Source organism: Dreissena polymorpha, chromosome 9 (genome assembly GCF_020536995.1).
Source record: "Dreissena polymorpha isolate Duluth1 chromosome 9, UMN_Dpol_1.0, whole genome shotgun sequence".
Lineage (NCBI taxonomy): Eukaryota > Metazoa > Mollusca > Bivalvia > Myida > Dreissenidae > Dreissena > Dreissena polymorpha.
The window spans coordinates 13,293,394-13,315,657 of record NC_068363.1 but is presented as its reverse complement, the minus strand read 5'-3'; the positions used below and the strand labels follow the sequence as shown (position 1 = coordinate 13,315,657).

At 33.4% G+C, this 22,264-nt stretch overlaps 1 protein-coding gene across 1 annotated transcript; it reads right to left on the bottom strand.

Annotated features, from left to right (window-relative positions):
* Positions 1 to 4,348: 4,348 nt before the first annotated feature.
* LOC127844845 (fibropellin-1-like) lies at positions 4,349 to 20,303 on the bottom strand. Its single transcript, XM_052375367.1, has 22 exons — positions 20,255 to 20,303; positions 19,723 to 19,835; positions 18,301 to 18,368; positions 17,872 to 18,071; positions 17,292 to 17,405; positions 16,766 to 16,879; positions 15,270 to 15,380; positions 14,958 to 15,068; positions 14,172 to 14,282; positions 13,630 to 13,743; positions 13,275 to 13,388; positions 12,365 to 12,478; positions 12,055 to 12,168; positions 11,522 to 11,635; positions 11,148 to 11,261; positions 10,486 to 10,599; positions 10,108 to 10,221; positions 9,799 to 9,912; positions 9,275 to 9,388; positions 8,611 to 8,724; positions 7,392 to 7,505; positions 4,349 to 4,353 (listed from the first exon to the last, which is right to left on the bottom strand). Exons 1-22 carry the CDS (start codon positions 20,301 to 20,303, stop codon positions 4,349 to 4,351), a joined length of 2,364 nt encoding a protein of 787 aa, XP_052231327.1.
* Between the last annotated feature and the right edge of the window lie 1,961 nt (positions 20,304 to 22,264).

Here is a 22,264-nt window from a genome sequence, read left to right as displayed (position 1 = left end):
GATGTGTAATTCGTGTTTGGGCCGTCATGTACATACACATAGTCGTACCCAGATTCTGTATTAAATTCATCAAAACGAAGGCACAGTCGCGAACTGGCGTTCGATTGTAAGTAGTAAATACAGGTCTGGCTATTTGGATAGTTTGATGGGTAATTTGGAGAAAAAATGCTGCCACTTCCATAAAATCGGCCTCCACATGCTGTGAAAATATTTTTAAAATCGGCATCATTTAATGTTATTTGTAGGACATTTAGTAACCTCACTAAAATACATCCATAAGTTACACATGTATACAATGTATAATATATATATATATACCTGTCAGTTACCCACACTTTTTGCAATTAATTATTTAAACAAATAGTGTTTGTATATTGATACTTACACATATTTGGCGCTGTAGTAGGCATAGGTGTGGTTACTAAAATGCAAATGAAGAAACTTATGTATATTAAATTCACAAAAATCATACAAAATGTTTAGCTTAGCTGTTTTCGCTCAAAACAATATTTTATGCAAAAGCAGATCTTAAACATTAAAATTGTCACAATCAGTACTTTGGAATGCTTGGTTACCGTTGCACTACGCATGTTTAATACTCATTTGATATATAGATATGAAGTATTAAAGCAGGAATGAATTGTTTCTTAGCTGGGTGTACTTGTAAGAAAAGTGTACAACTTAACTTTACGTTTAAATATATGTCGATATATATCTAACATTATTAATGAAACCATATGTATGAAGATAAACTTATTATGCGAAATAAAGCATCTTAGAAATGTGGGAAAATATTAATACAAACCGAACGGTGATCCAAATACTGTTAGACATTTACTAGATTGCGTAGATCAATGTATAATTAATAATATAATTTGTCAGATGAATCTATATAAAGTCTTTGTTACTTTACCTTACCAAGTGTGTACCAGTAACACACATTTCAAAGAATTTAAAAGTACGACGAATAACACGTTGACAAATATAATACGAAAACCTTGCTGCACTGCAGCGTAGAGTCTATGTTCAGCCATATGACTCAAAGATCGTTTCTATGAAACTGATATCTTTTACAAGTTCGACTGACACAGTGACGACAAATAATTGATGCGTGGTAAGCAGTCTAGTTTAGTACAACCTATTTATTTGAGCTCGATTGGCAGGCTTATAGAAACGCTCTCGAGTCCGTTTCCTGGGCCTATAACTAGTACTAGGTGTCTTTGGGGAAGATCTAGAGAACGCTCTCCGAGTGGGGATGGAACCCGTGACTTCCCAGTCGCAAGGCGGACACCTTATCCATTACGCCACGGCGAACTTTTAGCAGTCTAGTTTTAATTTCAACAAATACGTTTTAGTATGTATATGTATGAAGGCAATTGTCATGTCAAATGACGACTATCCCTTATTTCCTTGTAACAGCTAATAAATACGGCAGAACAAATACTTGCTTTGTACGTCCATAAAGTACATATAGCTGTCTGAGAAATTATTCAGCATGCCAAGAATCGCCTGGTCACTGTATTCGACAGAACCTAGTTGCACTTGTGAGAGGAAGCCTGTAATATTCGGACCGCTCGACGTCGCAGAAATTGGAGACGAAAGATTTCCAATTGGCATTCTGTGAATATTAATCCGGATTTGCACACAAGAATTCGGTTTCTCAAAACTTTAATGCAAATTACACTAATGAACCAAAGAATTTTTATCAAACAAATGAAATTATATAAGTATGTTTTACTTATAAAAAATAGAAATATTAAATGGCCAACGATTTATTGGGAAGCTTAATTCTACCCGTCTGCTTAAAAAGCCGTTTAATACTTTAGTAATACGGCATTTTGTGTTAATACTTCAATAATATACTCGTAAAATAACGGACTGGTAATACTATTTATAGTGTGTGACATGTTGAAATTATTTTTTGTCAATTAATATGCAGATAAATATTGTCTAATAAAGTCTATGTTGTAGTAAACAACGGACCGACGACATTTTTTTTCTAAAGTATTAAGACTACTCTTCATTACGCTGATCAAAATTCAAACAATTCAAACAAAAAAGCACTAAATAAGTTTTTAAAGCAAATCAAGTATTATGGTATCTACTGATTTAAACAAAATAAATAATACATTACAAATTAAGAAGGTGCACTTACAATTTCACCATCATGACACACACGGGCATTCCGAAACTGCTCAATCGTGTTGAAATCTACGAGAAAAAAAAAATATACAAAGTTACATGTGGCATACAACTTTCCATGTTTTCACTAGGATTTTTATGTTACATTCATGTTTGTGTGTTTGCTATGTATGTGTGTGTCGTGTCTTGTACGATAGTTTTGTGTTTCACTGTTTAGCAATTGGTTATCGACATACGGAAAGGCCAAAATGCTCTAAAAAGGCTTGTCCCTGTAGTTGAATCTGAATTTGTACTCATTTATTTTTTTTTAATAAAATTTAAACTATAATAAAAATATTTAGTTATACTTATCAGGTCGATACAAATCTTGATCGTTGAACGATATTAAAAGCCCCATAAACACTCAAAGTCAACGAATATTTCGTTAAATATTTCGTAAAATAACGTTAACCCATAAATAACAGATGTCACGTATAGCAATAGCCAGCATTTCAGCGATAGATGTGGTATGGTTAAATATGAAACGAGATACCAAATGCTCGTTGTTATTTTTTGTTTGACACTATATTCGTATATTCCTTGTGAGTTTTCCTCATCGATTTCCAATAACACGAGTTGGTCTTCGGTCTTCGGACGCTGCCCAGAGCCAATCTCGTGTTCGCTTGCAAATGTTCGAATATCATCGCGGGAAATTGACAAGGAATATATTGTCACACAATATGTGTGTTAATTTTATTCACAAGCAATAGATTGTCGCACATTATATGTGTTTTATCATTCGAAGTATTGTACGGAATATTCTTTGATTGTGAGTGTTTACGAGGCTCTAATAGTTTAAAAGAAATAAAACTGTTCATAACATCAAGAATAATGATGATAATGTTTTCTTTGTTGTTTGAAATGGTGGAAAAATGTTATGTTTGCATCATAACTTTCTAAAAAATTGTCTATCACTGCTTACATTGCCATAAATAGTTTGTTTGCATATGACGAGATTTGCAGATTTAGTATGAAAGAAAAAGAATCATCAAGCATACCGCTTACATGTTTATACATAAATGTGAACTGATTGCGATCATAAACCAAGAACTTGCCTCATTTGTCAACATGGTGCTCATATTGTGGTAGAGACTCGAGTTAGTATCATCCATTGTCGAGCTCCACGTAGTATTCATCATTCCAGTAATGAAGTATGTGCTGTTTGCTACAAATGCACACAACAATAACATTTTAACATGCTTATATATGACGACCATTGACAGAGAGCATATTGGACAATTCTATGAGCCAACTACGAACTAATAAGCTTCAAATCGATTACTGGTAAATGAAAACATGGGTTTCAAAACTATAATAATTAAATATAAACCATGCTTTGTATAGTATTTGAGAAACTTTTAAATATTAATTCTAATTTCAAATATAATCAGGCATATCAGTCGATAAATCACCAATAATTGTCTGTCCGAGACTGTTCATATAACTGCTATACTATAAATGAACATACGGTTGCAAGTCGGAACAGAAGAGGTAGTTGTTCTTGGTGGTGCTGTTTCAGTTGTTGGAAACCATGTGGTGTTTGTTGCTGGGTATCTTGGTGTTGTTGTTTCAGATGTTTGGTTCCGAGTGGTTGTTGGTGTTGTTGTTCCAGATGTTTGGTTCCAATTGTTTAATGGTGTTGTTGTGACAGATGTTAGGTTCCAAGTGTTTGATGGTGTTGTTGTTCCATACGTTTGGTTCCAAGTGGTTGATTGTGTTATAGTCTCAGATGTTTGGTTCCAAGTGTTAAATGGTGTTGTTGTGCCAGATGTTTGGTTCCAAATGTTTGATGGTGTTGTTGTTCCAGACGTTTGGTTCCAAGTGTTTAATTGTGTTGTTGTGCCAGATGTTTGGTTCCAAGTGTTAGATGGTGTTGTTGTTCCAGTTGTTTGGTTCCAAGTGATCGATGTGTTTTGTGACGCTGTTGTAGAGGCTTTGGTTGTTTCTGCTGTACTTAAAGTTGTAGTTGACAAAGCTGGATTGGAAAATAGCAATATAGACCATCATCACATTAAATAAGATGTTTGTCTAGAAATATGCATTTCAATTCGTTATCTTTAACATATAGCTCGGTTTTAGACTGTTGACTGGAGCATTAAATGAAAACATTTTTGAAGCAATGGAAGCATTATTATATTAAGCAAACATAATTTAACCCGCATCAAAATTATTCTACCATATCAAAAACAATCATGTTATGTCTTATATGTAAATCTGAGATATTAAACGGTTTGAACTCTTGTGACAATTTCCAGTTTGTGAATGTACTAAATAGTATGTAAAAACTAAACGGACACTAATGATTTATGTCTTATTATTATAACTTAAATAAAGACATATTTGCAGAAAAAACGAGGAATACTGTCACCGTGTTTAGACCGTTTGCATGAGAATGTCACTTTTAACAGTCCACCGTGTCATAATTTAGTTCTACAATGAATGCTGTTCGGATGTTAAGTAATCATTGTTATTGGACGATACAGACATGTCATGTGCTAGTAATATTGGTTTTAACAAGAACGCGGCTTAACCTGACACATCCAACAAGGATAGGTAGTTATTTTCATGCGACAAATGTCCTTGCATTTTGCAATATGCCGGTCATCTATCAAAGCGTAAAACAGACAGACTAGAGTGCGTTGCGATACCTATGCTAAGAATTTGATAAAGATGTAATTTCAGTTTGATTAGAACGAGGACCAACAAATAAAGCATACTGACAACAAAATTATCCGCGAAAATTGTTTATCTTGTCGGCTGTATTTAATCATAGAATGTAGCCAAATATATCCAACAATGAAAACACAAGTTTTAATACCAAAGCAGAACAGAGAAACCACATACAAGCTGTTAATCATGACCTTAATTCAATTTAAGAACATGTTATCATGCACGTTGTAACTTTTAATATAAAAAGATGCATGTACTTTTGATAAGGTTATGTTTCAAGTATTTGTGTAAAAATATATTTGAAAAGCCGACCAATATTATAAATTTATAGTTTATGATTTTCTTTGCCAATTGTTAAGTGCATACTTTTCCGTTAAAACTTATTTATACGTTGCTAGCGGATAAATCCAGTTTATGACAATTTTGTTAACGTGAAAATTATTCAATAATTGGTTGTTTGGAACAATTATTAAGCGGTGTTTACTCGTTTGAAGACAAACCTTGAAAGCAAATGTAAGGGATTGGCATATAAATAAAACTATTTTGCCAAATGCATCGCAATATACACTACACTATCTTAATCGAAAACAACAACATTATAAACATTGGAAAACTCGTTGGGTAATCGGTACCAAGACTCAGAAACACCGTTTTATACAGTTAAAGAGTTGAACCCTGCCGATGAAGAGCTCATCCTTATCACAATTCTGTCAGGTGTAAGCCCGGGGGGGGGGGGGTATTTTTCCAAAATATAGGGTAGGGATGTCCCACTGAGACTTCCGAAATGTGACCCATTTTTATACCGGAACTCTAATAAAATAGACCCATTTTGAATTTACAAATAAAAGTATTCCTCATTTTGGGTCTACTAATAACGGAATACAAAAAAAAAAACATCAACACGATGCCAATTTAAAATAATTGTTATAAATAATTTAAGTTTCACACCATCTTCACCTGTTTCCTTATTTATAAATTACCATTCAAAGAGTATTCTCCTGTATCTTCCATAACCATTTTTTTAATTAAAATATGAGGATATAAGTATCTTTAAAAAATAATAAATATTGAAACACGTGATATATGTACAATATATTCAACACTGTGTTTACCAATATCACAATTCTTTCCAGTAGAGCCTGGCCCGCAGACACAGAAATAGTCGTTCACTAGATCAACGCATGTGGAACCATTCATGCATGGACTCGTTGAGCATTCATTGATATCTAAGGAAAACATGAGCAAACTTTGCAGGGAAAGATGGTAATCAAACCACAAGTATGGTATTAAGTGGTAAGTACACTTTTTTCTAAAGTTTTTTCAAATGACAATTGTTAAAACAAGAGTCTTAAATTTAAAAATGAACATCTCTCCAAAATTGATTAAGTAATGGCTGTTCAAAGCGATGCACCCTGTTTTCGGATGATTTCGAGTTGAATACCTTGTTATATATATATATATATATATATATATATATATATATATATATATATATATATATATATATATATATATATATATATATATATATATATATATATATATATATATATATATATATATTTGATGGTGAATTTTTTTTCAAAAAAGAATATTTTTCGTTATAATATGATTTATCATTTAAAATGATGTTTTCACTTATTAATATCATAGCCACACGCTAACCACCTGTGGCTAAAATCCGAGGTTGGCAACAATTTTTTTTATCTTAAAATGCTTCGAATACTTATAAAATTGTACTGTTTTTGTTGCGTAAGTATAGTTAATGACAATTTTTAAACATAAAAATATGTTAACAAGTCCCATTAAGTGGTTTAACAGTCATATCACCCTTAGATTTGCCATAAATTGTATGCTTAAATTAAATGAATGTTAGCAAATGAGACATCATGACGTCTAATTACATGCGTGTTTGATGACGTTGAAAGCCCTCATTAATGATGCGTCAACATGTGTTTTTGTTTTTCATAAGTATAACCCATAATGTGTGCTCCCTCGTAGATAAATGATAGTGTGTGCATTCCTCTTTTCCATGGAATAATGTTTAAAGTAATACGACGTGTTTTGGATATTATACACATATTTGCATAAAAAAATTATCGCGCACCGGTAAACAGGTATTACTCATGGACAAATAGTGTGATTTTTCTTATTCTTTTCACTGGTCTTATATGTATCACTGATGTTGAATGTATTTTATTTTGCAAATAAAATTAATTCTATATTTCACTAAAAAGCATATACTTAATATATATCATACAAATATATAAACATCTTGAACGGTCATTAGAAATAATGTCATTTTAACTTTCAATTTATTAAAGTTTATGTATAGTTGTTTGCTTCTTTAAATTTTGTACATAACACATTTAGCTGTATAATATATACACGTTTTATTTGCATTAGAAACAAAAAAAGTTATTGTACTAAAGCAGTCACCACATTAATACATAGAATCCGCTCAAAGAATTATATGTTTATCACAGTTATAATTGTCACGAAATACTTGAGTATGGTTATGCATTTTAAAACGACCTTACCTGTATCGCAGTTACGACCAGTATAACCAGCTCTACACAGGCAATTGTAGTCGTTCACTTGATCAACGCACGTGGACCCATTCTTGCATGGATTTGGAGAGCACTCGTTGATACCTAGGGTCGATTATTATTGATCTCATAGATAATGTGTAACCAACACGGTAAAATAGAAGTTATTCATTAAACGTTTATGTTTTAAAACTTGCAATACTATAAAATGTCTTAACCTTACAATCTGCATTTCAATATTAAGACGCACATGTATATGACGGTAAAATCCTGTGAACCCATCTTAATAGAAACTGACGAAGTTGTTAACTTAATAAATGCAAATGAATTTATTATCGACATGGCTTTGTATAGCAGACTTTGTTAAAACTAAGATTAGTTAAAGGTATGTTCACTTTCTTTACTCATAAAAGTAAACTTCTGTTGTGTATACGTATTTAAAAAGTAAGAAGTAAAGTTATAAAAAAAAGCTAGTTGGAGGTAATGTTGAAGCATATTAACAATAGTTTATAATCGTTGTGAAATTTGTAGCTCACCTGTTTCACAGTTTCGTCCAATAAAACCCGCTTTACAGACGCATGTATAATTGTTCACCTGGTCAACGCATGTGGACCCATTATTGCATGGATTCGGCATGCACTCGTTGATATCTATAATGTTTATTTAAACAGTGTTCAAAATAATTATGTGATTATAAGTGGATTTCTTCGTTCGTGTTGTTATGCATACTATATAAGTACTTTTTGTCATAATTCAATGGTCATGATAAGGAGACTTTATTGATTTTCACATCGTTAAGTATTGTTATATGGCATCAATTTCTTACAAATCATCTTGCAATTGGCACCCGTTGAGTAACAACCAATTTACGGATGTATGATAGTGTGTCAACGATGTCTGGTGAACAGATTAACGTCGAAATATACGATAAGGAGCGTAACGTGCATAACAAAATGGGTAACATCGTTTATTTTAGCATTTGGATCATCTTTCTCTATCCAGATACTTAACCAGTATTCGGTATCCGGATATCCGGATATTCGTTACCATCCATAATTAGATCTATTTTAATATCATAGTTACTTTACTATACCTGCTTTCCTTCATGCTTCCATTTCCCGGCTATGTTGTAGAACACTTAAGTTTATGATAGTTTTAGCTTAATTAAGTGCATACAAAAGTGTTTATTACTTGAAAAATAGTAGCTCACCTGTATCACAGTTACGTCCAGTGAAACCCGCTTTACAGACGCATGTATAATTGTTCACCTGATCAACGCATGTGGACCCATTATTGCATGGATTCGGCATGCACTCGTTGTTATCTATAATGTATATTTAAACAGTGTTCAAAGTTAGTGGTTATCAGTGGTTTTCTCCGTTCGTGTGGTCATGCATACTACATGTATATAAGTCCTTTTTGTCATAATTCAACGGGCATGATAAATAGAGACTTTATTGATTTTCACATCGTTAAGTATTGTTATATGGCATCAATTTCTTACAAATCATCTTGCAATGGGCACCCATTGAGTAACAACCAATTTACGGATGTATGATAGTGTGTCAATGATGTCTGATGAACAAATTAACGTCGAATTATACAATAAGGAGCGTAACGTGCATAACATAAAGGGTAACATCGTTTCTTTTAGCATTCGGATCCTCTTTATCTATCCAGATACTTAACCAGTATTCGGTATATTCGTTACCATCCATAATTAGATCTATTTTAATATCATAGTTACTTTACTATACTTGTCTTCCTTCATGCTTTTGTTTACCGGTTATGTTGTAGAACACTTAAGTTTATAATAGTTTTAGCTTTATAAAGTGCATAAAAAAGTGATTTTTACTTGAAAAATAGTAGCTCACCTGTATCACAGTTACGTCCAGTGAAACCCGCTTTACAGACGCATGTATAGTTGTTTACTTGATCAATGCAGGAGGCCCCATTGTTGCATGGATTTGGAGAGCACTCGTGGATATCTGAGACCAAAAAGTATTGACATTATTTCTTTTATGTAGTCATTCAGGTATACATTTATACTGATCCGTAAGTCAACACTAATTTATTTTAGAAATACAGAATAGCTTTAATTGTCATATAAATATTTAATATATTTTGAATTTTATTATATTAACATTTTTTAGAGACAAAGCGATTACTAAATAGTCCATGCAAGCAAATAACAAACTACATGGATTAAAAAAGTAATCCTAAATATATTCAGTTGTAATATATTAACTCCATTTTCAATATCATAGGCACTTAACTATACATGTCTTCCTACATTATTTCGTTTAACGGTTATGTGGGCGACCACTTAAGTTTATAATAGTTTCAGCTTTATTCATTGCAAAAGAAGGTGTTTATTTCTTGTAAAATGGTAGCTCACCTGTATCACAGTTACGTCCAGTGAACCCCGCTTTACATACGCATGTATAATTGTTCACCTGGTCCACGCATGTGGATCCATTATTGCATGGATTCGGCATGCACTCGTTGATATCTATAATTTATATTTAAACAGTGTTCAAAATATGTGATTATAAGTGGATTTCTTCTTTCGTGTGGTAATGCATTCCACGTAAGTATTTTTTTTATAATTCAACGGCCATTATAAAGATACTTTATTAATTTTAAAATGGTTAAGCATTGTTAAAAAGCATCAATTTCTTACAATCATCCTGCAATGTTATCTTACCTGAATCGCAGTTACGTCCAGTGAAACCAGCTATACACAAGCAGGTGTAGTTGTTTACTTGATCAATGCAGGAGGCCCCATTGTTGCATGGATTTAGAGAGCACTCGTGAATATCTGAGAACAAAAAGTATTGAAATTATTATGTAGTCATTCTGGTATACTATTATACACCGTCATTCAACAAAATAAAAAACAATAACAGTATAGCTTGAATTGAAATACAATTAGATCCATTTTCAATATCATAGTTACTTAAGTATACCTATCTTTCTTCATGCGTTCGTTTAACGGTTATGTTGTCGACCACTTAAGTTTATAATAGTTTAAACTTTATTGAGTGCATACAAATTGTGTATAACCTGAACAATGGTGGCTTACCTGTATCACAGTTACGTCCTGTGAAACCCGCTTTACAGACGCACGTGTAATTGTTTACTTGATCAACGCATGTGGACCCGTTATTGCATGGATTTTGCATGCACTCGTTAACATCTTGAATGCATAGGAATATATGAAATAGTAAACAGTGTTGACACTCTTTGATAATAAGTGGTTTTGTTCGTTGGTGTTTTCGAGAATACATGATCAACGCATGAGGCACCATTGTTGTATATATTCGGAGAGCACTCGTTGATATATAGGATCAATTAGTATTGAACGTTTGTATACGATGTAGTCATTTAGGTATACCTTTATAATGGGCCGTATTTCATCCCAAATGTATTTTATACAAACAATATAGCTCACATTGTGTTATAATTATTGAATTTATTTTGCGGCCTACGATATTGGCAGTTTTCAGAGACGGGTAATATATTAAGCACTAAAATGGTCCAAACAAGCATATTACCATCTATATCGATTAACAAAACTCATAAATGAGTGTTTATACATCCGAGCCACTTTCAATGTCCTGATCACTAACTGTACTTTTGTTCTTATATGTTTTCGTTCACGCCTATGTTGTCATCAACAGGAGTTTACAATAGTATTCACTTACTGTTTAAATTGGGATCATTACTTGCACCATGGGGCCTCACCTGTATCGCAGTAACGTCCAGTAAAACCCGCTTTACAGACGCATGTATAATTGTTCACCTGGTCTTCACATGTGGACCCATTTTTGCATGGATTCGGCATGCACTCGTTGATATCTAGAATACATAAAAAATATGTTGATAGTCTTTGTTTATCAGTATTTTGTTCGAACATATGGGTGGGCATAAGAAAATGGTACTTTTTCAAAATTAGATTGAATAATCTGTGTTTTGTTCGTACATGTGGGTGGTCATAACAAATTGTTACTTTTTTCAAAATAACATTGCAATATTTAAGAAATTTTATTGGTTTTCTAATGTTGAAGCACTTTTAAAAAGCATCCATTTTTTACCATCATCTTGCAATGTTATCTTACCTGTATCGCAGTTACGTCCAGTGAAACCAGCTCTACATAAGCAGGTGAAGTTGTTTACTTGATCAATGCAGGAGGCCCCATTGTTGCATGGATTAAAGGAGCACTCGTTGATATCTGAGGAAAATAAGTATTGTAATTAGTTATATTTTGAAGTCCTTGTGATATAGTTTTTTTTACAGGACCGTTATTCAACAGATATCTATTTTATGCAAACAGTACTGCTTAAAATTGTGTTAAAAATATTGAATTCATTTTACAGCGTATACTATTTAACGTGTTTAGAGACGCATGAGTTATTGAACTGAAATAGACCCTACAAGAAAATTATAAACTGTTTGATTATGATAGCAGTGATAACTACCTTGTATGGTTAAACAGTAGATAAATTTCAATTTTATTGCCATTCAGCAATACCTTTGTTCCTTCAGGTTTATGTTTAGGTGTTACGTTGTCGATCAATCTTGTTTAGAATCGTGTTAACTGTATTTAGTGCAGTTAAAATAATATGAATTCCTAAAACAAAGTTAGCTCACCCGTATCACAGTTACGTCCAGTGAAACCCGCTTTACAGACGCATGTATAATTGTTCACCTGATCAACGCATGTGGACACATTATGGCATGGATTCGGCATGCACTCGTTGATATCTGCAATGTATATTAAACCAGTATTGACAGTCTTGGGGCATCAGTATTTTGTTCGCACATGTTACCGAGCATAGTACAGTAGTACATTTTGTCAAAATGCAATAGCTATTTTTTTGGAAACTGTATTGGTTTTCTAATGGAGAAGCATTGTTATGAAGCTTGTATTTGGTACAATCATCGTGCAATAGTAGCATACCTGAATCGCAGTAACGTCCTGTGAAACCAGCGCTACACAAGCAGGTGTAGTTGTTCACTTGATCAATGCAGGAGGCCCCATTGATACATGGATTTGGAGAGCACTCGTTGATATCTAAGGTAAATGATAAAGGATATAGAAAAAAAATTAACAGGGACCCTAAGATACAATTGTGATTCCGTGGGCGAAAGTCCGTTTACCGTTTTGGATTGCCTGACTGGTTTCTATTTTGTCATTTAGCCTAAAATATGGTTTTCTATTTCTTACACTTCACGAACCATTTTCATCCGATGCATCGACCTGTGGACGACTTTTACCGCACTAACACACAATGACAATTTAATTGTGTAAATATCAAAGTATTTTCTAATGCAAAACAGTATGACATATGTTTCATTTAATCTGTTAGATTTTTTCAATTATTTTCATAGATAATGCATACCAAATCGTCTTTCATTTTTAAAGAATCGTTATTTTCAATACCGAGATATAATGAAGAGCTACAGCATAGTGCAACGAAGCTGCTTGTTACCCGAGCCGCGACGTCATTTATCAGTATTTTGCACGCGCGGATTAGAAATAAGAACTCGTAAAAATCTACAGTAAAATAGTGTGTTTTTGTTACTGTTAACTGATATTTGCTCCCGAAATCCTTTACAATTCTTGAAAGTTTTTTCTATTTTGTGTGGCAAATAAAAAGGAAAATGCTGAATAATAATTTCAGTAAAAAGTTCCAAAATATAAGGTGTAAAAAAATCAAATTTTTTTAAACGCTGAATTAAATTCAATGCTGTTTTTGAAAATGGTAATGTGTTTTCTAGAACATTATATTATATTATTGTAAACATTGTAAACATTTAACATTAAATCAAGACATAGTTTACCATTTCAAAAACAAATCAAAACATACCAATTTCACAGTGGTCCCCCATGTAGCCAGCGGGACAGTTGCATCGATAGTCATTCACAAGATCGACACAAATGGCACCGTTCTGACAGACGCTTGAATTGCAATCGTTTTTGTCTAAAGATAACAAATGTTAATGTGCTGGTTTGATATGATACTTGATTTATTTATAGTTATTTACTTCGAATAAATATGTCATCATTTTTACTAAAAGGAACTCATAGGAATGAAGCGCGTTCAAGAACAGTATGATAATATTTCTCATAGTCAAATTACGCGATAATTTGGTATCCGGTATCTTTGTCATAAGCATGACTAATACAACCTGTGGGAGACGGATTTTACCGTGTGTACTTACTAGTTTCACACATTAGACCCACATAGCCATGTTCACAGCTGCAGATGTAGCCATTGACCATATCCCTACAGGTGCCTCCATTTTGGCACACAACACCGACACAGTCGTCAATGTCTGCAATCAATATATACGTTTTTTTGTGTGTGTTTTTGCTATTGCAAACGAATCCCGAACGAATATGGACAACAAAATGTAATATTTATAAAGTGGACATTCGAGTGTATGTGTACATAATGCATAGATATTTTCTAAGACTGCTTACTAGACTGAGTGTGAAATGGAGCATAAGTTTTTGAATGGACTTTCTACATTTGTATTTTCTAAGACTGCTCACTAGACTGAGTGTGAAATGGAGCATTAATTGTTGACTGGACTTTCTACATTTGTCCATATATATTATAGACCGAATACCAGTTAGTCCCTGGATTGTGTCTGAAAGAAGTATTATTTTTGAGCAAATGTGTTTAAAAGAACTATATAATTCCTTAAAAATTGAAATTTGTTTTTGTTAATAATGCCTTAATGAGTGTACTATAATGTACCTGTTTGGCAGGTTGTGCCGGAGTATCCAGGGTAGCAAGAGCATGTAAACCCTGCTACTTTATCCGTACAGTTACCATGCATACAGGGGCGGGAGGCGCAGTCGTCAATATCTGGAAAAAAAACTCAAGCTAATACGGATATGACAATGCAAACTTAGTGTAGATAAACTTACGATCTTTTATTTACTGTAACAAGAACTCTTTATACACACTTGTATTGCAGGAATTAGGGAACTTATTGGCTATAGCATATCGTGCTTCTCCAGTATTCCCAACTATAAACCTTTGTTCACTATCGATTATCGAAATTTCCTGATAGCGGAGCACTGGTTGGGTGGATTGGTACTTTTTTTGCAGTGAACTTATTAAAGATGACGTGAAAACAAATGTTTTTTTAAAATTAAATTTGAAAAAGATACGTTCCCAAAGTTTTGGAGGAATTATCTCAAATAAACCAATACACTCTTAAAAAAATATTATTGATTCTACTAGCGATAAATTATCGAAATTATCGAACATTCCTTTGGCTGTTGATAATAGTAAAAATCTGGTTTCCACAGCTACGCTGAAAACATGACGTGTTCAGTCACCAGTATTCGAAGGGGGCAGAAATCAGCACAACTTTAATTGTATTTTGAGCAATTACAGTTGCTATTTATTTTAAATGATTTAAAAGAAAAGTTCAAAATTAGACAATACAGATGTTCTAGTACAAATAAGCACAAACAATATTATTCGAATGTATAAAACGTTTTCAGTGTATAAGGTACAAACTATTGTTCTAACCTGTTTGACAAATACTATCGGTGTATCCTGTTTCACATTTGCATGTGTAGCCTGCTACTTGGTCAGTACAGTTGCCATGCACACAGGGCTTGGAATCGCAGTCATCAATATCTAAACAAAGGTGCAACAGGTGTCACTTGTATCTTTCTAAGAATTTTGTCTTTCTAGAAATTAACACTTGTTAACGCGCCTTTAGCATGTATTCATGAAGTCAGGAACAAAGTTAACCATGTATGGTCAAGTTTACTTAAATTGGCAGAAAGGCTCACTTATGTGAATGAATGCATATTTTAGTATCAACATCTTTCTCACCAGTTGTGCAGTTCTTGTCAGTGTACCCACGATGACAGGTGCATGTGTACCCATTCAGTTCATCATTGCACGTGCCATGAACACATGGATAGGGTGTACAGTCGTCGATATCTAAAAATAGCAAGCACTATCCCATTGAAAAAAATGCAGAATATTTAAAAAATAAAGTAAGATAATAAACAAACAAGAGATGTGTTTGTCAGAAACATAATGCCCCCTACTGCGCCGCTTTGAAGCCATATATATTCGACCTTTGACCTTGAAGGATGACCTTGACCTTTCACCACTCAAAATGTTCAGCTCCATGAGATGCACATGCATGCCGAATATCAAGTTGCTATCTTCAATATTGCAAAAGTTATGACCAAGGTTAAAGTTTAGTGACATACACACTTACCGACAGACTGACAGACACACAGACAGACAGGCGAAAAACAATATACCTCCGATCATTCGTTCCGGGGGCATAAAAAGCAAGTTACGCACGTTCAGGCTTAAACGAAAACGTTGCTTGCGTGGACCAATCTGATTGGTGTGACCGCCCTAGATATGCATTGGTACTCCAGGTTGGGGTTTCAAATCTTTTTTAATAATATTTATTTTAAATAAATTATCGCAATAAAATTAACCACAGAAATAATGTTGAATAGAGATAAGAAACATTTATGCATGTAATTGTATATCTTTTTTAAAAAGGGTAATAAATCGAGTGTAGTAAAAAATATACAAAAACTATTAAGCTCACGTAACTAACCTATTTGTTTAAGATTTCAGCGTAAACGGACACCATGTTTATGCCACAATTGTTACATCCATGTTTCACTATAAAACATGTTGCTTTCCAAAAATATTATAGGATGACAACACTTATGTAGCACAGAATTTGAGCCAACAACAGTTGTGGCTTGCTGGAAAAAAAATCATACACAGAATGTATGTACAATAATGGAGTAATGTAAAGGTAAAGACATGGGTTTTAATTCTGATTATGATACTATATTCGTCTGTATCCGACTTCGACATCCTCTCGCCGGCGATAATCGGTTTATAAGTCGTCCGTTTGCATTCGACGCAGTATGCAGCTAAGGCATACTGGCTTATTTCCCACACATGTACATATTTATACACCTGGATGAAGAGGAGCAAGCGTGATATTAATGCTTTGGTAGGAAAGTTCAGTGCCCTTAGCGGGATTCGAACCAGGGACCTTCCGATTCTAGACCAGTATTATACAACTAGACCAATCGCCGTATGATATATATTGCTTTTGGCCCGGGTTATATTTTATTATATTGCCCTTCTGTTTGATGGTCAGCTGTACCTAATTTTATTGATGTATGTTATATGGTTCTTATGCTGTGCTGTGGTTTTTGGTTTGGAATATGGCCATTTAGAATAAATACAGAACCTTTTTAGATGGAGTTGCAATTAAAAATGTCTATATTATTTTAATACTATTACTTGTAAAAAGATATAATATAACTATATTAGCTTACTTATTTCGCAGTTCCTGCCGGTTGTACCGCGCTGACACGTACAAGTGTAGTTGTTCACCGAGTCCTTGCAGATACCTTCGAGCATGCACGGGAAACTGTCACACTCGTCGATGTCTAGAGTACAAGCAATTAAACACAAACTGTTAGCATTAAGCTATTTGATTAGTTTCGCTTGTTTTCGATGATATTAAATAAAAAACTGCGAATGGCGACGAGTTGATTTGCATTACTCAAAATGAACGTCTAATTCCAACATCCGAGATAATACAAAGAAACGCATACTGCATTGTAATTCATGATGTAGTAAGTTGCATCATTCTTGATTTTTTGACGATGTTTCTACCGTTAATAAGCAAACACTTGATCAAAATCCATAATCAAGTATACTATATTTTCCTAGGCACGATATACATTTAAAATAAGTTAGTTTAAAGAGAAGTAACAATTCTACTGATTTGGTTTATTAGATTTGAAGCACCGGCCTCTAGGTGTGTTTGTGTCCGTGTATTTGAGAAAGTGTGCAAACCTGTTTCACAGTTGATCCCAGAATAGCCAGGAGGACAAAGGCACACATATCGATTGATGCGGTCTTCACATGTGCCGGAATTCTTACACGGGCTGGAGCCACACTCGTCTACCTCTAAAATAAATATAATAGTTCAAAACTAAGTGTAAAATGTATCCATTTGAATGACTGTCAAGGACGTATTGGGTCTTTTCATCATATCAATTAAAATGAGCGTCAAGACAGGTTTAACCTTTAAAAAATATGTGATTGAAAATTCGAACTTAAAGTGAATTAGTGTCATTTTATACGTGAGTAATTATATTTACAAGTTTTAAACTAAATTAGCGTGTTATGATTATGTTCATTCTACTCTTATTTGACACATTTACCATTGGTGAGATGTTTCGAATATGCGATATTATAACTCCGGGTATACTGCCGTTATGTTTTGACTGATACAGAATGGGATTGGTCGGTATAATAATATCTGCATCGTCCAGCTAAACAATCCCATCAATATATCATCGGATTTTTTTATATTTTAATAAGTGATGTTACTAAGAAGAAAGCAGACTATTGAGAGGCGATGTGTGTGTACCTGAAAATGCGTTGGGCTTTATGCCTGGTATCTTCTCGATAATACTCATTACAACTTCCATTTTAAGCCCCAGGTCTTCGGCGCTCATTTCGATTGTAGCTTGTGTTGTGGTTTCAGACGTTGTATCCGCCGGTTTCTTCTTTTCGATTTTGACCTTCATTTTGAATTCCGATTTGACCTCGCCAATCAAACTTCCGTTTCTGAAATTGGTCAATATTTAAAACAAGATATTTTGCATTCAAAAGTTTTGAACGAGATAATATATTTGATATTACTTCACTACACAGAATCACACACACAGAATTGTATAACGAGCATGTTTACGACGAGAAAATGTTGATAATCCTTGATAAAGCACATAAAGAGCAAATAAAACTTTTCTAAAATTGTTGAAGTACTATTATTGGACTAATAGACGACTTTACTTACCGAAATCCAAGGACGGTGGTTCCAACATATATGTCCTTATACTCACTGTTGGTGAACTTTTCATCATACTGAAAATAATGATGTTGTATATTTTGATACGGGAATGTTAAGTGCATACGTTATTTCAACAATAAAGCACATGCACAACTTGTTTTTAATATACTTTCGATGTTGCATGTCATGACTTTGAACTGTTTAAATATGGATATAACCAAGTTTTATGTTATTAATTATTATATTGTCCTAGTATAATGACCATGTAATGTTGAAATGTTGTGTATACATTAGCGATTGCAACAACAAGGATTGTAATGAAAATGATCGATACATACTAAATGAACACTTATGATGTCATCATAATGAGTACAATGGTAGAGATATTGCACAATGCGACTCACAAGGATTAAAAAATTTTTGTATACTTTCAAACCCATATCTATAATCTGTATACTATGGTGCGCTTTTCAAAAACAAACTTACATGTGTATTGTTTCATAAAGCATTAGGATGATAAAGTTTTATTAATGTAGTAATAGAATTGCATGGGATAAAGGAACACAGTAACTGTGACCGTTGAAAGCAAGTTAATGACGCACGGATTCCTAAGAAACGCTTGCATTACAAGTGGTCCCTAAGTATTTTCAGTAAATAATTCATGTTTCAGCATGGTTAATGTTTCGGGGATTTAATTTAAATGAGTAAACTGAATTTGCGACTGTATTTCAATTGATTATAAGACAAAGTCACATCCCAATTTGACAATCAATCACAAGCTGGCGTATCGAACTTGTTCTTAAGATTTGTAGTGTCGTATGGAATATCTAAAAGAAATCTGTCTTCCAACATAAGCTAGACATTTATTAGGTACTTTCTGCTTCTGGTTTACATAATTGAGAAGATATCTTCTTATCGTCTTGCAAATAACAACAAGTTTCTACCTACTTGTTAATAGTTAATATAACAACGATTGCGTTTTATATCTCTGCGGTATTAATTAATTCAAGACTGTCATAGCGGTACATATTTACCCATTCCTTTTTATAGTTTATTCTGAATATTCTATTTGATTTTAGTCGCAATTCTTATTCGGAATAAACATCGATTTGTATTGTTTCAGTGTATTGTAGAACGCATTTCGGTTGTTTTGATTTTATTCGTGGTTCTTCATATCAGTGTTTATGACTCTATTCTTTCAGCTTCTCTTTGGCTGGCCTTTTCTTTCTTTATCAGACCTTTAAGTACCATTAAACAAGTTCGCACTCTGCACCTAACATAATAATAAATTATGTTATTTCTAACCCGATTTTCAGATACACAACCATACAACTTCCATTTTGCATCGATCATCTTTTTGAGAACCCTAACATGCATTCCATGTTTTTCCGCCACCCATTCTTCTCTGCAAAATTGTTGGTTTCTTACCATTTTCTCAAGCTCGGCAGCGGCTTTCATGGACTTGTCAGATGACATGTTGAGGAAATCTACATCAAATTCTTTCCCGACCAACGTCACTTCGGTTTTGATGTCCTTTGTAACTAAAAATGTTTTTTGATTGTTTTGAGAAAATGTTCGCTAGAAGGTATATTATTTTAAATGTTATCTTTAAGGCTGGTTCATATGATTCAGGCAATTATGATATGGCGCTCGAACGATCTGTAAGACCCTTATGCTTAACGCCTACACAACAGACATTAAAACTAATGATTATAAATGTATTTATTACATATCCGAATTTTGAAAAGTTAAGATGCGACCAGTTAGCAAAGCATGTCGCCATTTTTGTATCGTTTACTTTATATAATAATTGTTCCGACCAAGTCACTCATCGTGATTTGTCAGCTGGATTTTTCCATGATTATTTTGTCGGGTAATCCGTTCGATCATGCTCATTATTTTGTGATTCGGATTTATATTCTTAAGCCAAACTATTTACGAAAGGTTAAAAATAACATACCATCGATTTCCACATATTCTATGGGCTGATCGTTTCCGTCTAAAATCATAAAAATAAAATAAACATACATTGTAGTACTTCTTAAATAAAATAAGTCGAATTTAATTAATTATCTGTAACTTTGTAATATGTACACAAAATTACTCATAAACTTTAAAAAAACATAAAAGCAACAGCCCAAAGTTTTGTGAAAAAAAAACAAGAAAAATACCATGGTTTAAAGGAGATGATATAAATTAATTTCCCGCAATATTCTTCAGGAGCAGTGTTCATACAATTTCTTCTTAAATGATTGTTTGATTATATATTACATTTTGTTCGAAACTACTTCAATTACTGCCGGTAGTTCCTTTATAACTACCTCAACTGCTTATTTAATTGCTACTCATACAACTGAAAACAAAATTAATAATTAAGTCATATTGCTGAAATCATAATAAGTAGTAAATGAGGTTAACGCAAAGTAGAAGAAGAAGAAGAAACTGAAGACGAAGACGAGTATGTGTCGCAAATTGTTAATCATATACAAACGTACTTCCTTGTGTGTACACTAGTAAGAACGAGAGCGCCGATGGCGCTGAAAGCATAGTTGCAAGATACAGGGAAGATGCTGCTGAAGTAAATGTTAAGGTCAAAATATACTAAATAGTTTCCTTATATGTTTCGATATAAAAGCGACAACTTCGAGCGAAAATAAATACAACATTTTGCACATAGAGACCCCCATAACCATACCTTTTCTTGACGGGCATTCTTAGCTGAATCGATTTAAGCAATAAAAAAGATATGTCATGTTCAAACCAAAAAAGAATTCGACTCAAATAAAAAAAATCTAGTGGATTGTAACCTTTTGCAGTGCCATTTTTTACTTTAATCTCCAACTTTATCCTATTTCAGGGATTTAGTAGTGAACACCTATTCTTACCCTCTCAATATCTCCAAACGATAAAACCAGAACAACAGTCTAAAGTGTATAACATGCCTTCGAGGAAAATATGATGATTTGTTTAGAGAGTACAGCCTTCATGACTCGATTATTGAGTATATTGTAACCTTAACGATTGCTGACATCACGAGTCGCCCCCCTTGTTACCAATATGTTCTATTTTTAGAAACGGGAATTCCAAATAGTGACAAATGTGAATGGTTACAAAATGACATAACTATGAAAATAAATACGTAGAATTACATTATTTCACGCATACCATTATGCAACCATCCGTTTTCTTTTCCGACTTGATACATTTACAGATTTCCATTTAATATTTTACAGAAACAACACTCGTCCAGAATTCGCGTGAATCCATTAAATCCGATGCCACATTTAAACTGTTAGCTCTACTCGTAACGTTAATTTCTGGCTAAAAGTAAATCATTTTAACTTCAATTAACACATCTCTATTATTTTCAAACTCTACTTCATCAAATCCATAGAAAGGCAGGTCAGAATCCATGTCATAAATCAGAAAACATTTGACCTCTCACAGAACAGTAAACATAGGAAATAGAAATTAGGTGTGAGGTCACTATCAACAAGAACAGAATTGTTTTACGAACGAAATTTGTTTTAGTTTCTTAGAAGGTTTTTTCACGTAAAACGGTCTTAGAAAAATTTACTAAAAACGGTGTCAGCAATATTCTTGGAAAAAAACGTTAGAAAAACGTTTCAAAAAAAAAATGTAAGAATTACCATAAACTAAATTAAAAAGATATTTCGTCTGATTTTTGATCAGGTAAGGCTTCATAATGGACAACCGTTTGATGTGTGTTTTCGAAATGTCGTATATACCTTAAGCATAGGTGCGTTGCACCTATGCTAAAAACCATTGATGTTAAAGAATCTGGTTAGGTGTATTCGGATCAGGTTTCAGCCGCCATTCATGTATGAATGAAGAATCGGTGTCGCACATTGCTTATCTAAGGCATACGTAACTTCCTTGTGCGTACGTGGCATTAATAAGCAATACTATTGATATGTTAAAGAATCGAGTCAGGTGTATTCGACTCAGG

Excerpts from the sequence above, each read along its gene's own strand:
- LOC127844845 (XM_052375367.1), bottom strand. The coding sequence starts at position 20,303 with ATGATTTTAGACGGAAACGATCAGCCCATAGAATATGTGGAAATCGAT. Across the intron at positions 11,636-12,054 it reads TGGACGTAACTGTGATACGG|ATATCAACGAGTGCTCCTTT; the intron begins GTGAGCTAACTT and ends TATTTTCCTCAG. Across the intron at positions 8,725-9,274 it reads TGGACGTAACTGTGATACAG|ATAACAACGAGTGCATGCCG; the intron begins GTGAGCTACTAT and ends TATACATTATAG.